General features: G+C 53.9%; 1 protein-coding gene across 2 annotated transcripts; it reads right to left on the bottom strand.

Moving 5' to 3' along the window:
- Nucleotides 1-1,266: 1,266 nt before the first annotated feature.
- Nucleotides 1,267-10,587, bottom strand: LOC137311513 (putative per-hexamer repeat protein 5). 2 transcript variants are annotated; one of them, XR_010960434.1, is made up of 3 exons: nucleotides 10,265-10,532; nucleotides 9,381-9,545; nucleotides 1,267-2,968 (listed from the first exon to the last, which is right to left on the bottom strand). XR_010960434.1 is itself a non-coding variant. In XM_067978666.1 (2 exons), the coding sequence occupies exons 1-2, from the start codon at nucleotides 10,324-10,326 to the stop codon at nucleotides 2,098-2,100; spliced, it is 933 nt and encodes a 310-aa protein (XP_067834767.1). In that variant the 5' UTR covers nucleotides 10,327-10,587; the 3' UTR covers nucleotides 1,267-2,097. The 2 variants fall into 2 exon arrangements, 1 of the variants encoding a protein (XP_067834767.1); XM_067978666.1 differs by lacking the exon at nucleotides 9,381-9,545 and having other exon boundaries at nucleotides 10,265-10,587.
- Between the last annotated feature and the right edge of the window lie 6,019 nt (nucleotides 10,588-16,606).

The raw sequence follows: 16,606 nt of genomic DNA, 5'->3' as shown, positions 1-16,606 counted from the left end.
GGGATCGAGCCCCACTCCAGGAATTGAATACATAACCTGGGCCGACATTCCAGCTCAAGACTGAGGGAGCGCCGCACCGTCGGAGGGTCAGTCCCGAGGGAGAGCTGCACTGTCGGAGGGTCAGTACTGAGGGAGCGCTGCACCGTCGGAGGGTCAGTACTGAGGGAGCGCCGCACCGTCGGAGGGTCAGTACTGAGGGAGCGCCGCACTGTCGGAGGGTCAGTACTGAGGGAGCGCTGCACTGTCGGAGGGTCAGTACTGAGGGAGCGCTGCACTGTCGGAGGGTCAGTACTGAGGGAGCGCTGCACTGTCGGAGGGTCAGTACTGAGGGAGTGCTGCACTGTCGGAGGGTCAGTGCTGAGGGAGCGCTGCACTGTCGGAGGGTCAGTACTGAGGGAGCGCTGCACTGTCGGAGGGTCAGTACTGAGGGAGCGCTGCACTGTCGGAGGGTCAGTACTGAGGGAGCGCTGCACTGTCGGAGGGTCTGTACTGAGGGAGCGCTGCACTGTCGGAGGGTCTGTACTGAGGGAGCGCTGCACTGTCGGAGGGTCTGTACTGAGGGAGTGCTGCACCGTCGGAGGGTCAGTACTGAGGGAGCGCTGCACCGTCGGAGGGTCAGTACTGAGGGAGTGCTGCACCGTCGGAGGGTCAGTACTGAGGGAGTGCTGCACTGTCGGAGGGTCAGTACTGAGGGAGCGCTGCACCGTCGGAGGGTCAGTACTGAGGGAGTGCTGCACTGTTGGAGGGTCAGTACTGAGGGAGCGCTGCACCGTCGGAGGGTCAGTACAGAGGGAGTGCTGCACCGTCGGAGAGTCAGTACTGAGGGAGCGTCGCACTGTCGGAGGGTTAGTACTGAGGGAGTGCTGCACTGTCGGAGGGTCAGTACTGAGGGAGCGCTGCACTGTCGGAGGGTCAGTACTGAGGGAGCGCTGCACTGTCGGAGGGTCAGTACTGAGGGAGCGCCGCACTGTCGGAGGGTCAGTACTGAGGGAGCGCCGCACTGTCGGAGGGTCAGTACTGAGGGAGTGCTGCACTGTCGGAGGGTCAGTACTGAGGGAGCGCTGCACCGTCGGAGGGTCAGTACTGAGGGAGCGCTGCACTGTCGGAGGGTCAGTACTGAGGGAGCGCTGCACCGTCGGAGGGTCAGTACTGAGGGAGCGCCGTTCTGTTGGAGGCCCACGGCGCAGGGTGTACTTGTGTCAGGAGTGGGTCACTGAGTGGAAATGGTTGGTGTCTGTTCATCTTGTGCATTCAATCAATCACTGATTGTGTAAGTGTGTTGTCCCTTTTAATCTCCATCTACAAAACCACACATCAGCCGAGCAATGTCCGGGCACTTACCGTAGAATTTCATAATAGACAAGATTGGTCGTCAGTCATCAAACATTACAGAAATCTGATACGTTTACAGGGAGCAATGGAATCTCCAAGAGGAAACACCAAATGGTCGACCTGGGAACGCTCCCGGGACTGGAGCCTGGGAACGGTCCCAGCTCTGGGCTGAGCACGGATCAAGAATGGCCCAAGATGAGAATCGGGAACATCCTGAACTCTGGCAACGTGGGCAGCCTGGGTACCAGGAGTCAACCAGCAAAACCATCTGCCCCTGGGCCCAGCCAAACCCTCGATCCACACAGCATCCCACCCCTGACAGCAGGATCTCGCTGGGCTGGGCATCCCAGCTCAAGGACCCTCCAGACCTTCCCCAAGACACTTCAAAATAGAGCGTGTGCCAGAGATCCAGTCGGGATCAGACTCTGTAGGACACGCATCATAAAGGAAAGTTAACAGTCTCTCTGCAGAGTTGATTGCATAGAATTAATAATTCACGTTAAAAAATAATTTTTCACATCAGATACCGATGTACAAAGCACTTCAGCACTTTCCTAAGTGTCACAGATCAAATTGTACAGCCACAGATAACAGAGTGGATGGCGTTCGACAGCTGCCCCACGTACGGCCCGTATAATTCCTGCGCAGTCCCCGGATGCTCCTGTGTACATCCTGTGCTGTCCCGTGTACGCCGTGCTTTGTCCCATGTAATGCCTGCGCAGTCCCGTGTACATCCTGTGCAGTCCCCTGTACGTCATGCTCTGTCTAGTGTAATTTCTGCACTGTCCTGTGTACATCATGTACCGTCCCGTGCAGTGCCCGTCCCGGTCCCGTGCAGTGCCCGTCCCGGTCCCGTGCAGTGCCCGTCCCGGTCCCGTGCAGTGCCCGTCCCGGTCCCGTGCAGTGCCCGCGCCGTCCCGTGCAGTGCCCGTCCTGGTCCCGTGCAGTGCCCGCGCCGTCCCGTGCAGTGCCCGCGCCGTCCCGTGCAGTGCCCGTCCCGGTCCCGTGCCGTGCCTGCGCCGTCCCGTGCAGTGCCCGCGCCGTCCCGTGCAGTGCCCGTCCCGGTCCCGTGCCGTGCCCGCGCCGCCCCGTGCAGTGCCCGTCCCGGTCCCGTGCCGTGCCCGCGCCGTCCCGTGCAGTGCCCGTCCCGTGCAGTGCCCGTCCCGTGCAGTGCCCGCGCCGTCCCGTGCAGTGCCCGTCCTGGTCCCGTGCCATGCCCGCGCCGTCCCGTGCAGTGCCCGTCCCGGTCCCGTGCAGTGCAGTGCCCGTCCCGGTCCCGTGCAGTGCCCACGCCATCCCGTGCAGTGCCCGTCCTGGTCCCGTGCAGTGCCCGTCCTGGTCCCGTGCAGTGCCCGTCCTGGTCCCGTGCAGTGCCCGTCCCGGTCCCGTGCAGTGCCCGCGCCGTCCCGTGCAGTGCCCGTCCCGTGCAGTGCCTGAGTGCTCTGTGTATCTATGGCTTGTTTTGTATGTGGAGGTGCCGCAGGTTTTCCAGCCCAGTTTGACTGATGACCCCGTAGGATTGGGAGTAACTGCCCCAGGCAGCCTTCGGGTTCCCTGCTGCTTCCATGTTTGACGTTGTCTGGAACATCTTTTTAAAGGGACGGATCTCTCGGGTCTGTGACTGTGGCCTCGCGTTCTGCAAAATAGGAAAGCAAGTGAAAGCTCCTGATGCTGAGCCTCCAATGCCATAACAATCACAGCACAGACACAGGCCATTCGGCCCCACCACTCCCTGTTGGTCTTCATCCTGCATACAAGCAATATCCTAATCCCACGTTCCCAGATCCCTTTATTCCCCTCTGCTTCAACCACCTATCCAACTGGTCTCTGCTCCAATTACTAACTGCAGTAGCTCAGTCCACAGCCTCACAACTCTGTGTAAAAAATTGTTTCTCCTGCTCCCTGACCTAAATCTCTTACATTTAATCTTACATATACGCAGTAGAAATACACAGAAGTTACAAGACAGGTCATTTGGTCCCACCAGTCCATATCGGCGTTTACCCCCACACGAGCAGAGTTCTAATCACGTTTACCCCCCCTGTTCCCATATCCCTTCAACCCCTTTTCCTTCATCCCCCTCTCCAATCTAATCTGGAATATTGACAGTTTCTGTCTCATTCACTAACCCTGGAAGTGAATCCCACAGACTCACAGCTCTGAGTGAAGAAGTTTCTCCTGCCCTCTGTTCTAAATCTCTTACATTTAATCTTGGATCTCTGGGCCCTCGTTCTAGATCCTTAACTCCTGGAGACAGACTGATTCTATCTACCCTGACCCATCCTTCCATCATTTAAAGACTTCTATCATATCATTGTGTAATAGAACCATAGAAAAGATACAGCACAGAAGAGGGCCATTCGGCCCATCGTGTCCAGGCCGGCTCGAAGAACAACCAGGTGCCCATTCTAATCCCACCTTCCAGCACCCGGTCCGTAGCCCTGCAGCTTACAGCACTTTAGGTGCAGGTCCAGGTATTTTTTAAAAGAGTTGAGGGTCCCTGCCTCCACCCTCTGGGTAAAAAAGTTTTCCTCATGTCCCCTCTAATCCTTCCACCAATCAGCTTAAATCTGTGTCCTCTAGTTCTTGAACTCTCCGCTAGGGGAAACAGGTACTTCCTGTCTACTCTATCTGGGCCCCTCATAATTTGTACACCTCAATCAAGTCTCCCCTCAGCCTCCTCTGCTCCAAGGAAAACAACCCCAGCCTATCCAATCTCTCCTCGTAGCTGCAATTTTCAAGCCCTGGCAACATTCTTGTAAATCTTCTCTGCACTCTCTCCACAGCAATTACGTCCTTCCTGTAATGTGGTGACCAGAACTGTCCACAATACTCCAGCTGTGGCCTTACCAGTGTTTTATACAGTTCCATCATTACATCCCTGCTTTTGTATTCTATACCTCGGCTAATAACGGAGAGCATTCCGTATTCCTTCTTCACAACCTTATCTACCGTACTGCCACCTTCAGGGACCTGTGCACATGCACTCCAAGGTCTCTCACTTCCTCTACCCCTCTCAATATATTCCCGTTTACTGCGTATTCCCTTTTACTGTTTGCCCTCCCTAAGTACATTACCTCACACTTCTCCGGGTTGAACTCCATTTGCCACTTTTCCGCCCACTCCACCAACCCATTGATATCTTCTTGGAGTCTACAGCTATCCTCTTCACTATCAACTACACGGACAATTTTTGTGTCATCTGCAAATTTGCCAATCATGCCCCCTACATTCAAGTCCAAATCATTAATATATACCACAAACAGTCAATTTTGGATCCAATTCACCACATTTCCCTGTATCCCATGGGCTTTTACCTTTCTGACCAGTCTGCCACGTGGGACCTTGTCAAATGCCTTACTAAAATCCATGTAGACAACATCCACTGCACTACCCTCATCAATCCTCCTTGTCACTTCCTCAAAGAATTCAATCAGATTTGTAATCTGTGTTGTTCTAACGAATAAAGCCCCAATTTTCAGGTAATCTTTGTTTCTGTATTTCCTCACACCCGGAACATCTCAGTGAATCTAAAGCCTCAATATCCTTCCTATAGTGTGGGGTCCAATACTGCACACAGTACTGTAACTGAGGCATTATTAAGTTTATAAAAGCTCATTAACTCTTGGATTTATATTCTCTATCTCGAGATAAAACCTAGAATTCCGTTATCAAGCTTCATTAACCTGAGGTGCCTTTAATGTCCTGTGAACCTGTCTCTCTAAATCCCTCTGCTCTTCCCCAGTTCTGAGCTGACTCCCATTCACAGTGAATTTACCAAAATACATCACCTCACACTCACTGACATTAAATTCCATCTGTCACTTTTTAGCCCATTCCCCCATCTTATCGATATCCCTTTACAGCTTCCTGTGGTCTTCAACAGAATTAACCATTCCTCCTATTTTGGTATCATCTACAGATCTGGACACCACTCACTCTAGGCCGATATCCAAATTATTGATACACACAGTGAACAGAAATGGCTCCAGGACTGAATCCTCCAGGACCACAGAACCCTCCGGGACAGGACCCTCCGGGACAGGACGCTCCGGGACAGGACCCTCCGGGACAGGACGCTCCGGGACAGGACGCTCCGGGACAGGACCCTCCGGGACAGGACCCTCCGGGACAGGACCCTCCGGGACAGGACCCTCCGGGACAGGACGCTGCGGGACAGGACGCTGCGGGACAGGACGCTCCGGGACAGGACGCTCCGGGACAGGACGCTCCGGGACAGGACGCTCCGGGACAGGACGCTGCGGGACAGGACGCTGCGGGACAGGACCCTCCGGGACAGGACCCTCCGGGACAGGACCCTCCGGGACCGGACGCTGTGGGACAGAACCCTCCGGGACCGGACGCTGCGGGACAGAACCCTCCGGGACCAGACGCTGTGGGAACGAACCCTCCGGGTCAGAACGCTGCGGGACAGAACCCTCCGGGACCAGACGCTGCGGGACAGAACCCTCCGGGACCAGACGCTGCGGGACCAGACGATTTGGGACAGAACCCTCCGGGACCAGACGCTGCGGGACAGAACCCTCCGGGACCAGACGCTGCGGGACAGAACCCTCCGGGACCAGACGCTGCGGGACAGAACCCTCCGGGACCAGACGCTGCGGGACAGAACCCTCCGGGACCAGACGCTGCGGGACAGAACCCTCCGGGACAGGACCCTCCGGGACAGGACCCTCCGGGACAGGACCCTCCGGGACAGGACCCTCCGGGACAGGACCCTCCGGGACAGGACCCTCCGGGACCAGACGCTGCGGGACAGAACCCTCCGGGACAGGACCCTCCGGGACAGAACCCTCCGGGACAGAACCCTCCGGGACCAGACGCTGCGGGACCAGACGCTGCGGGACCAGACGCTGCGGGACCAGACGCTGCGGGACCAGACGCTGCGGGACCAGACGCTGCGGGACAGGACCCTCCGGGACAGAACCCTCCGGGACAGAACCCTCCGGGACCAGACGCTGTAGGACCGGACCCTCCGGGACCGGACCCTCCGGGACACCATTTCCCACTTCCAACCACAGAGATTCTGCCCGTAACTCCGACTCTCTATTTTCTCTCTTCTAACCAGTTTGCAGTGAGGTGCAGAAATGCAGCAGTGAGGGGGCATTCCATACTGAGTCCTAGTGAGTATCCACCCCGGGTGCCAGGGTAAGGAGCGGGGCAAGAGGTCGTGCATTGAAGGGGAACAGCCAGAAGTCATTGCTCTTGGTGGAAACAATGACATGGGAAGGAATAGAATTGGGGTCCTGCACAGGGAGTTTCAGTAATTCGGAGAGAGTTTGAAGAGCAGGACATCTACAGTAGGAATCTCAGATGCCACGCGCTAGTCAGTAGAGGAATAATAAGAGAAGGCAGAGAGAGATGGTGTGGGAGGGAAGGATTCAGATTCCTGGAACATTGGGACTGGGTCTGGGCCAAATTGGCCTTCATTGCAAGAGGATTTGAGTACAGGAGCAAGGATGTCTTACTGCAGTTATACAGGGCCTTGGTGAGACTGCACCTGGAGTATTGTGTGCAGTTTTGGTCTCCTTACCTAAGAAAGGATATACTTGCCATAGAGGGAGTGCAGCGAAGGTTCACCAGACTGATTCCTGGGATGGCAGGACTGTCGTATGAGGAGAGATTGGGTCGACTCGGCCTGTATTCACTCGAGTTTAGAGGTGAGAGGTGATCTCATTGAAACATATAAAATTTTTACAGGGCTCAACAGGGTAGATGCAGGGAGGATGTTTCCTCTGGCTGGGAGGTCCAGAACGAGGGGTCACAGTCTCAGGATACGGGGTAGGACATTTAGGACTGAGATGAGGAGAAATTTCTTCACTCAGAGGATGGTGAACCTGTGGAATTCTCTACCCCAGAGGGCTGTGGAGGCTCAGTCATTGAGTACATTCAAAACAGAGATCGATAGATTTCTAGATATTAAAGGCATCAAGGGATATGGGGATAGTGCAAGAAAATGGAGTTGAGGTAGAAGATCAGCCATGATCTGATTGAATGGTGGAGCAGGCTCGAGGGGCCGAATGGCCTACTCCTACTCCTATTTCTTATGTTATGTTATGTTAATTAGTAGTCACTTGGACGAGGGTAGATTGATTGGGGAAAGCCAGCACGGATTTGTTAAAGGCAAATCGTGTTTAACTAACCTGATAGAGTTTTTTGATGAGGTAACAAAGAGGGTCGATGAGGGCAATGCGGTGGATGTGGGGTATATGGACTTTAAAAAGGTGTTTGATAAAGTGCCGTACGGTAGGCTTATCATCAAGATTAAAACCCATGGAATAAAGTGGGCAGCAGCAACATGGATACAGAATTGGCTGAGGGACAGGAAACAGAGAGTAGTGGTGAACGGTTGTTTTTCGGACTGGAGGGAGGTGTACAGTGGTGTTCCCCAGGGGTCAGTGCTGGGACCACTGCTTTTCTTGATATATATTAATGTCTTGGACTTGGGTGTACAGGGCACAATTTCAAAATTTGCAGATGACACAAAACTTGGGAGTGTAGTGAACAGTGAGGAGGATAGTGATAGACTTCAAGAGGATATAGACAGGCTGGTGGAATGGGCGGACACGTGGCAGATAAAATTTAATGCAGAGAAGTGCAAAGTGATACATTTCGGTAGGAAGAATGAGGAGAGGCAATATAAACTAGAGGGCACAACTCTAAACGGGGTACAGGAACAGAGAGATCTGGGGGTATATGTGCACAAATCATTGAAGGTGGCAGGGCAGGTTGAGAAAGCGGTTAAAAAAGCATGGGATTATTATGGGATTGATACAGGGCTATCGAGGCATTGGATTAACATAGAATAAGGTGAGCTGAACAGGGCTCCATTAAAAGGTAGTGAGGGGAGATATGGAGTCGGTGGGTCATAGTCCTGGCCTGTTACACTGTGATTCAGGTTATTCCCGTACCGTAACCACACCCTCCTGTTCCGCAATCGGATTCTCCCGTACCGTAACCGCACCCGCACCCTCCCGACCCTCCCGTACCGTAACCTGACCCTCCCGTACCGTAACCAGACCCTCCCGTACCGTAACCGCACCCGCACCCTCCCGACCCTCCCGTACCGTAACCTGACCCTCCCGTACCGTAACCGCACCCGCACCCTCCCGACCCTCCCGTACCGTAACCTGACCCTCCCGTACCGTAACCGCACCCGCACCCTCCCGACCCTCCCGTACCGTAACCTGACCCTCCCGTACCGTAACCGCACCCGCACCCTCCCGACCCTCCCGTACCGTAACCGCACCCGCACCCTCCCGACCCTCCCGTACCGTAACCGCACCCGCACCCTCCCGACCCTCCCGTACCGTAACCGCACCCGCACCCTCCCGACCCTCCCGTACCGTAACCTGACCCTCCCGTACCGTAACCTGACCCTCCCGTACCGTAACCTGACCCTCCCGTACCGTAACCGCACCCGCACCCTCCCGACCCTCCCGTACCGTAACCTGACCCTCCCGTACCGTAACCTGACCCTCCCGTACCGTAACCGCACCCGCACCCTCCCGACCCTCCCGTACCGTAACCTGACCCTCCCGTACCGTAACCGCACCCGCACCCTCCCGACCCTCCCGTACCGTAACCTGACCCTCCCGTACCGTAACCTGACCCTCCCGTACCGTAACCGCACCCGCACCCTCCCGACCCTCCCGTACCGTAACCTGACCCTCCCGTACCGTAACCGCACCCGCACCCTCCCGACCCTCCCGTACCGTAACCGCACCCGCACCCTCCCGACCCTCCCGTACCGTAACCGCACCCGCACCCTCCCGACCCTCCCGTACCGTAACCGCACCCGCACCCTCCCGACCCTCCCGTACCGTAACCTGACCCTCCCGTACCGTAACCTGACCCTCCCGTACCGTAACCTGACCCTCCCGTACCGTAACCGCACCCGCACCCTCCCGACCCTCCCGTACCGTAACCTGACCCTCCCGTACCGTAACCGCACCCTCCCGACCCGCAATCGGGCCCTCCCGTCCCTCCTGTTCCGCAATCGGACCTTCCCGACACGTAATATTCACCAGTGGAGCGCAGGATATGGCCATTCCCATTCCTTGATGCCCGGATTCCTTCCTGGTCAGGATGTTGTTGACAGTTGCCTGGTAGTGGTGGGATAAGGGACGGGCCCTGGTGACAGGAGCTGATTTAATGCTGTGCTGTTCTGGGTTTGAGATGCTCTGAAGACCCTGCAAAATACAGTGCAGGTTGTCTCAACATTAACTCTGCTAATTATATTCTGAAAACAGAGCACGCAGTGGGGGGCACACTGGAAACGGGGTCCGGGCACCCACTGGGCGGGCGGGGCACCCACCGGGGGGGGGGGGCGCGCGGGCGGGGCCGGGCACCCACCGGGGGGGGCGCGCGGGCGGGGCCGGGCACCCACGGGGAGCAGGGGCGGGGCCGGGACCCCACGGGGAGCAGGGGCGGGGCCGGGCCCCCACGGGGAGCAGGGGCGGGGCCGGGCCCCCACGGGGAGCAGGGGCGGGGCCGGGCCCCCACGGGGAGCAGGGGCGGGGCCGGGCCCCCACGGGGAGCAGGGGCGGGGCCGGGCCCCCACGGGGAGCAGGGGCGGGGCCGGGCCCCCACGGGGAGCAGGGGCGGGGCCGGGCCCCCACGGGGAGCAGGGGCGGGGCCGGGCCCCCACGGGGAGCAGGGGCGGGGCCGGGCCCCCACGGGGAGCAGGGGCGGGGCCGGGCCCCCACGGGGAGCAGGGGCGGGGCCGGGCCCCCACGGGGAGCAGGGGCGGGGCCGGGCACCCACGGGGAGCAGGGGCGGGGCCGGGCACCCACGGGGAGCAGGGGCGGGGCCGGGCACCCACGGGGAGCAGGGGCGGGGCCGGGCCCCCACGGGGAGCAGGGGCGGGGCCAGGAACCCACGGGGAGCAGGGGCGGGGCCGGGTACTCACGGTTGTGGTGTGCTGGGCCTCAGCACGATGCTGCTGTGCACTGCTGTGATCTGGGACTCCATGAGGTTGGCCCACTCTGTATGCTGGGAATCCTTTGTGGTGATGGGACGCTGAGGGACTGTGGGCTTCTCTCGTACCGATCACATAATCTGTATAGAGAGAGAGACAGAGAGAGAGTGACACACAGACAGAGAGTGACACACAGACAGAGAGAGACAGACAGACAGACAGAGAGTGACACACAGACAGAGAGAGAGACAGAGAGAGAGTGACACACAGACAGAGAGTGACACACAGACAGAGAGAGACAGACAGACAGACAGAGAGTGACACACAGACAGAGAGAGAGAGACAGAGAGAGAGTGACACACAGACAGAGAGAGAGTGACACACAGACAGAGAGAGAGTGACACACAGACAGAGAGAGAGTGACACACAGACAGAGAGAGAGTGACACACAGACAGAGAGAGAGTGACACACAGACAGAGAGAGACAGAGAGAGAGACATAGAAAATAGGAGCAAGAGGAGGCCATTCGGCCCTTCGGGCCTGCTCCACCATTCAAAATGATCATGGCCGATCGTCTAACTCAGTACCCTGTTCCCGCTTTTTCCCCATATCCCTTGATCCCTTTAGCATTAAGAAATATATCTATCTCCTTCTTGAATACATCTGATGACTTGGCCTCCACTGCCTTCTGTGCTGGAGAATTCCACAGGTTCACCACCCTCTGAGTGAAGAAATTTCTCCTCATCTCGGTTCTAAATGGCATACCCCGTATCCTGAGACTGTGACCCCTGGTTCTGGACTCCCCAGCCAACGGGAACATCCTCCCTGCATCTAGTCTGTCTAGTCCTGTTAGAATTTTATATCTTTCGTGAGATCACCTCTCATTCTTCTAAACTCTAGTGAATATAGGCCTAGTCGACCCAATCTCTCCTCATACGTCAGTCCTGCCATCCCAGGAATCAGTCTGGTAAACCTTCGTTGCACTCCCTCCATGGCAAGGACGTCCTTCCTCAGACAAGGAGACCAAAACTGCACACAATACTCCAGATGGGGTCTCACCAAGGCCATGTATAACTGCAGTAAGACATCCCTGCTCCTGTACTCAAATCCTCTTGCAATGAAGGCCAACATACCATTCGCCCTCCTAACTGCTTGCTGCATCTGAATGCTCGCTTTCAGCGACTGGTGTACAAAGACACCCAGGTCTCGTTGCACCTTCCCTTTTCCCAATCTATCACCATTCAGATAATAATCTGTCTTTCTGTTTTTACAACCAAAGTGGATAACCCCACATTTATACTGCATCTGCCATGTTTTTGCCCACTCACCCAACTTGTCCAAATCACATTGGAGCCTCTTTGCATCCTCCTCACAGCTCACATTCCACCCCAGCTTTGTGTCGTCTGCAAACTTGGAAATGTTACATTTAGTTCCCTCATCCAAATCATTGATATATATTGTGAATAGCTGGGGCCCAAGCACTGATCCCTGCGGTACCCCACTAGTCACTGCCTGCCACCCCGAAAAAGACCCATTTATTCCTACTCTCTGTTTCCTGTCTGTCAACCAATTCTCAATCCATGCCAGTATATTCCCTCCAATCCCATGTGCTTTAATTTTGCACACGAACCTCTTGTGTGGGACCTTATCAAAAGCCTTCTGAAAATCCAAATACACCACATCCACTGGTTCTCCCCTATCTATTCTACTAGTTACATCCTCAAAAAACTCCAGTAGATTTGTTAAGCATGATTTCCCTTTCATAAACCCATGCTGACTTTGTCCAATCTCGTTAATGCCCTCCAAGTGTTCTGTTATCACATCTTTTGCAATAGACTCTAGCATTTTCCCCACTACTGATGTTAGGCTAACTGGTCTGTGATTCCGTGTTTTTTCTCTCCCTCCTTTTTTAAATAGTGGGGTTACATTTGCCACCCTCCAATCTGTAGGAACTGTTCCAGAGTCTATAGAATTTTGGAAGATGATCACCAATGCATCCACTATTTCCAGGGCCACTTCCTTTAGTACTCTGGGATGTAGATTATTAGGCCCTGGGGAATTGTCAGCCTTTAGCCCCATTAATTTCCCTGGCACTATTTTTTTTTACGGATACTGGTTTCCTTCAGTTCCTCCCTCTCACTAGACCCTTGGTTCCCTAACATTTCTGGCAGGTTATTTGTGTCCTCCTTTGTGAAGACAGAACCAAAGTATGTGTTTAATTGTTCTGCCATTTCTTTGTTCCCCATTATAATTTCCCCCATTTCTGACTATAAGGGACCTACATTTGTCTTCACTAATCTTTTTCTCTTGACATATTTATAGAAGCTTTTACAGTCAGTTTTTATGTTCCCTGCTAGTTTACTCTCATACTCTATTTTTCCCCTCTTAATCAATCTCTTTGTCCTCCATTGCTGAATTCTGAACTGCTCCCAATCCTCAGGCTTGCCGCTTTTTCTGCCAATTTTATATGCCTCCTCTTTGGATTTAATACTATCCATAATTTCTTTTGTAAGCCACGATTGAGCCACCTTTCCTGTTTTATTTTTGCACCAGACAGGAATGAATAATTGTTGTAATTCCTGCACACGTTCTTTAAATATTAGCCATTGCCTATCCACCGTCATCCCTTTTAGTAAAGTTCCCCAATCTATTATAGTCAACTCACACCTCATACTTTCATAATTTCCTTTATTTAGATTCAGGACTCTAGTTTTGGATTCAACTACTTCACTCTCCATCTTAATGAGGAATTCTATCATGTTATGGTCGCTCTTCCCTAAGGGACCCCGCACAACAAGATTGTTAATTAATCCTTTCTCATTGCACAATACCCAGTCTAGGAACGCCTGTTCTCCAGTTGGTTCCTCAACGTATTGGTCTAGAAAACCATCATGTACACACTCCAGGAATTCCTCCCCCACAGTATTATTGATAATTTGGTTTAATCTATATGCTTTAATCTATATGTAGATTAAAGTCACCCGTGATTATAGTTGTACCCTTCTTGCATGCGTCTCTAATTTCCTGTTTAATGCCCTCTCCTACATCTCCACTACTGTTTGGGGGCCTATAGACAACCCCAACCAATGTTTTCTGCCCCTTGGTGTTTCTTAGTTCCACCCATACAGATTCCACATTGTGATTTTCCGAGCCAATATCCTTCCTCACTATTGCATTGATTTCCTCCTTTACTAACAACGCTACCCCACCTCCTTTCCCTTTTTGCCTGTCCTTCCTAAATATTGAATACCCCTGGGTGTTCAGTTCCCATCCTTGGTCACCCTGCAGCCATGTCTCCGTAATCGCAACTATATCATAACCGTTAATATCTATCTGCGCTGTTAATTCATCTACCTTATTGCAAATGCTCCGCGCATTCAGACACAATGCCTTTCGACTTGTCTTTTTAAGATTGCTGGTCATTTTAGTTTTATTTTGCACTATGGCCCTATTTGTTTTTTGCCCTTGTTTTCTCTGCCTTCCACTATTGCTTCTTCCCTTTCTGTCTTTTGTTTCGATCCTTGTTTCCCCCTCCTCTGACTCCCTGCTCAGGTTCCCATCCCCCTGCCATTCTAGTTTAAACCTTCCCCAACAGCACGAGCAAACAGCCCCGCGAGGACATTGGTCCCAGTCCTGCTCGGGTGTAACCCGTCTCGCTTGTACAGGTCCCACCTTCCCCAGAACCGGTCCCAATGTCTCAGGAATCTAAATCCCTCCCTCCTACACCATCCCTGCAGCCACGCATTCATCCTGTCTATTCTCCTGTTCCTATACTCACTAGCACGTGTAAACAATTTTACAACACCAAGTTATAGTCCAGCAATTTTATTTTAAATTCACAAGCTTTCGGAGGCTTCCTCCTTCGTCAGGTAAATGTTCAGGAGCTCCTTGAAGCCTACGCATTGATACATCACAGAACAATACATGGTGTTTACAGACTGCCCCTGCAACTGCCCGTTGCCAAGGCAATCACCGTGTTCAGACAGAGAGGTGTCACCTGCAGAACCCCCGAATACACATTCAACAAAAAAACAAACAGGAAAAAAAAACAGAGAGAGGCAGAAACATCCGGAAGGCAGAGAAAGCCAGCAAATGACCCATTATATTAAAAACAGATAACATTTGTTCGCTGGTGGGGTAACGTGTAGCGTGACATGAACCCAAGATCCCGGTTGAGGCCGTCCTCATGGGTGCGGAACTTGGCTATCAATTTCTGCTCGACGATTTTGCGTTGTCGTGTGTCTCGAAGGCCGCCTTGGAGTACGCTTACCCGAAGGTCGGTGGATGAATGTCCATGACTGCTGAAGTGTTCCCCGACTGGAAGGGAACCCTCCTGTTTGGCGATTGTTGCGCGGTGTCCGTTCATCCGTTGTCGCAGCGTCTGCATGGTCTCGCCAATGTACCATGCTCTGGGGCATCCTTTCCTGCAACGTATGAGGTAGACAACATTGGCCGAGTCACAGGAGTATGAACCATGCACCTGGTGGGTGGTGTCCTCTCGTGTGATGGTGGTATCTGTGTCGATGATCTGGCATGTCTTGCAGAGGTTACCGTGGCAGGGTTGTGTGGTGTCGTGGACGCTGTTCTCTTGAAAGCTAGGTAATTTGCTGCGAACGATGGTCTGTTTGAGGTTGGGTGGCTATTTAAAGGCGAGTAGTGGAGGTGTGGGGATGGCCATAGCGAGGTGTTTGTCCTCATTGATGACATGTTGAAGGCTGCGGAGGGTCGCTGCCCTCAGCTGGACATGTATGCTCAAGCTGTCAGGAAATGCGTCAATGCCAGATTCATCAGCCGCACTCAGATGACAGTCCAGAATATCACCCGAGCACAACGCAACGCCATCAACGCTCTCAAGACCAACCGCAACATCGTCATCAAACCAGCGGACAAAGGAGGAGCCATAGTCATACAGAACAGAACAGACTATTGCAAAGAAGCATACCGACAACTGGACAACCAGGAACACTACAGACGGTTACCCGCAGATCCGACCAAAGAACACACCCACCAGCTCAACAAACTGATCAAGACCTTCGATCCAGACCTTCAAAGCATCCTACGCACTCTCATCCCACGTGATCCCCGCGTGGGAGACTTCTACTGCCTCCCAAAGATACACAAAGCCAACACACCCCGGACGTCCCATCGTATCAGGCAACGGAACCCTGTGTGAGAACCTCTCTGGATACATCGAGGGCATCCTGAAACCCATCGTACAGGGAACCCCCAGCTTCTGTCGCGACACTACAGACTTCCTACAAAAACTCAGTACCCACGGACCAGTTGAACCAGGAACACTTCTCACCACGATGGACGTCTCGGCACTATACACCAGTATCCCCCACGATGACGGCATCGCTGCGACAGCATCAATACTCAACACCAACAACAGCCAATCTCCGGAAGCCATCCTACAACTCATCCGCTTCATCCTGGATCACAATGTCTTCACCTTCGATAACCAGTTCTTTACCCAAACACACGGAACAGCCATGGGGACCAAATTCGCACCCCAATACGCCAACATTTTCATGCACAAGTTCGAGCAGGACTTCTTCACTGCACAAGACCTCCAACCAACACTATACACCAGATACATCGACGACATTTTCTTTCTATGGACCCACGGCAAGGAATCACTAAAGAGACTACACGACAACATCAACAAGTTCCATCCCACCATCAAGCTCACCATGGACTACTCCTCAGAATCAGTTTCTTTCTTGGACACACGAATCTCCATCAAAGACGGGCACCTCAGCACCTCACTCTACCGCAAGCCCACGGACAACCTCACGATGCTCCACTTTTCCAGCTTCCACCCCTAACCACGTCAAAGAGGCCATCCCCTATGGACAGGCCCTGCGAATACACAGGGTCTGCTCAGACGAGGAGGAACGCGATGGACACCTACAGACGCTGAAAGACGCCCTAGTAAGAACGGGATATGACGCTCGACTCATCGATCGACAGTTCCGACGGGCCACAGCAAAAAATCGCATAGACCTCCTCAGGAGACCAACACGGGACGCAACCAACAGAGTACCCTTTGTCGTCCAGTACTTCCCCGGAGCGGAGAAACTACGCCATGTTCTCCGCAGCCTTCAACATGTCATCAATGAGGACAAACACCTCGCTATGGCCATCCCCACACCTCCACTACTCGCCTTTAAACAGCCACCCAACCTCAAACAGACCATCGTTCGCAGCAAATTACCTAGCTTTCAAGAGAACAGCGTCCACGACACCACACAACCCTGCCACGGTAACCTCTGCAAGACATGCCAGATCATCGACACAGATACCACCATCACACGAGAGGACACCACCCAA

This window comes from Heptranchias perlo, unplaced genomic scaffold, assembly GCF_035084215.1.
Source record: "Heptranchias perlo isolate sHepPer1 unplaced genomic scaffold, sHepPer1.hap1 HAP1_SCAFFOLD_346, whole genome shotgun sequence".
Taxonomy (NCBI): Eukaryota; Metazoa; Chordata; class Chondrichthyes; order Hexanchiformes; family Hexanchidae; genus Heptranchias; species Heptranchias perlo.
The sequence above is the reverse complement of the archived record's forward strand: the minus strand, read 5'-3'. Positions and strand labels throughout refer to the sequence as shown.

What these genes read in the sequence shown, in the direction of transcription:
- LOC137311513 (XM_067978666.1), bottom strand. Translation starts at nt 10,326, where the DNA reads ATGGAGTCCCAGATCACAGCAGTGCACAGCAGCATCGTGCTGAGGCCC. An exon ending in AGGCCCAGCACACCACAACC is followed by an intron (nt 2,969 to 10,264) that starts GTGAGTACCCGG and finishes CCTATTTTGCAG; the next exon opens with AACGCGAGGCCACAGTCACA.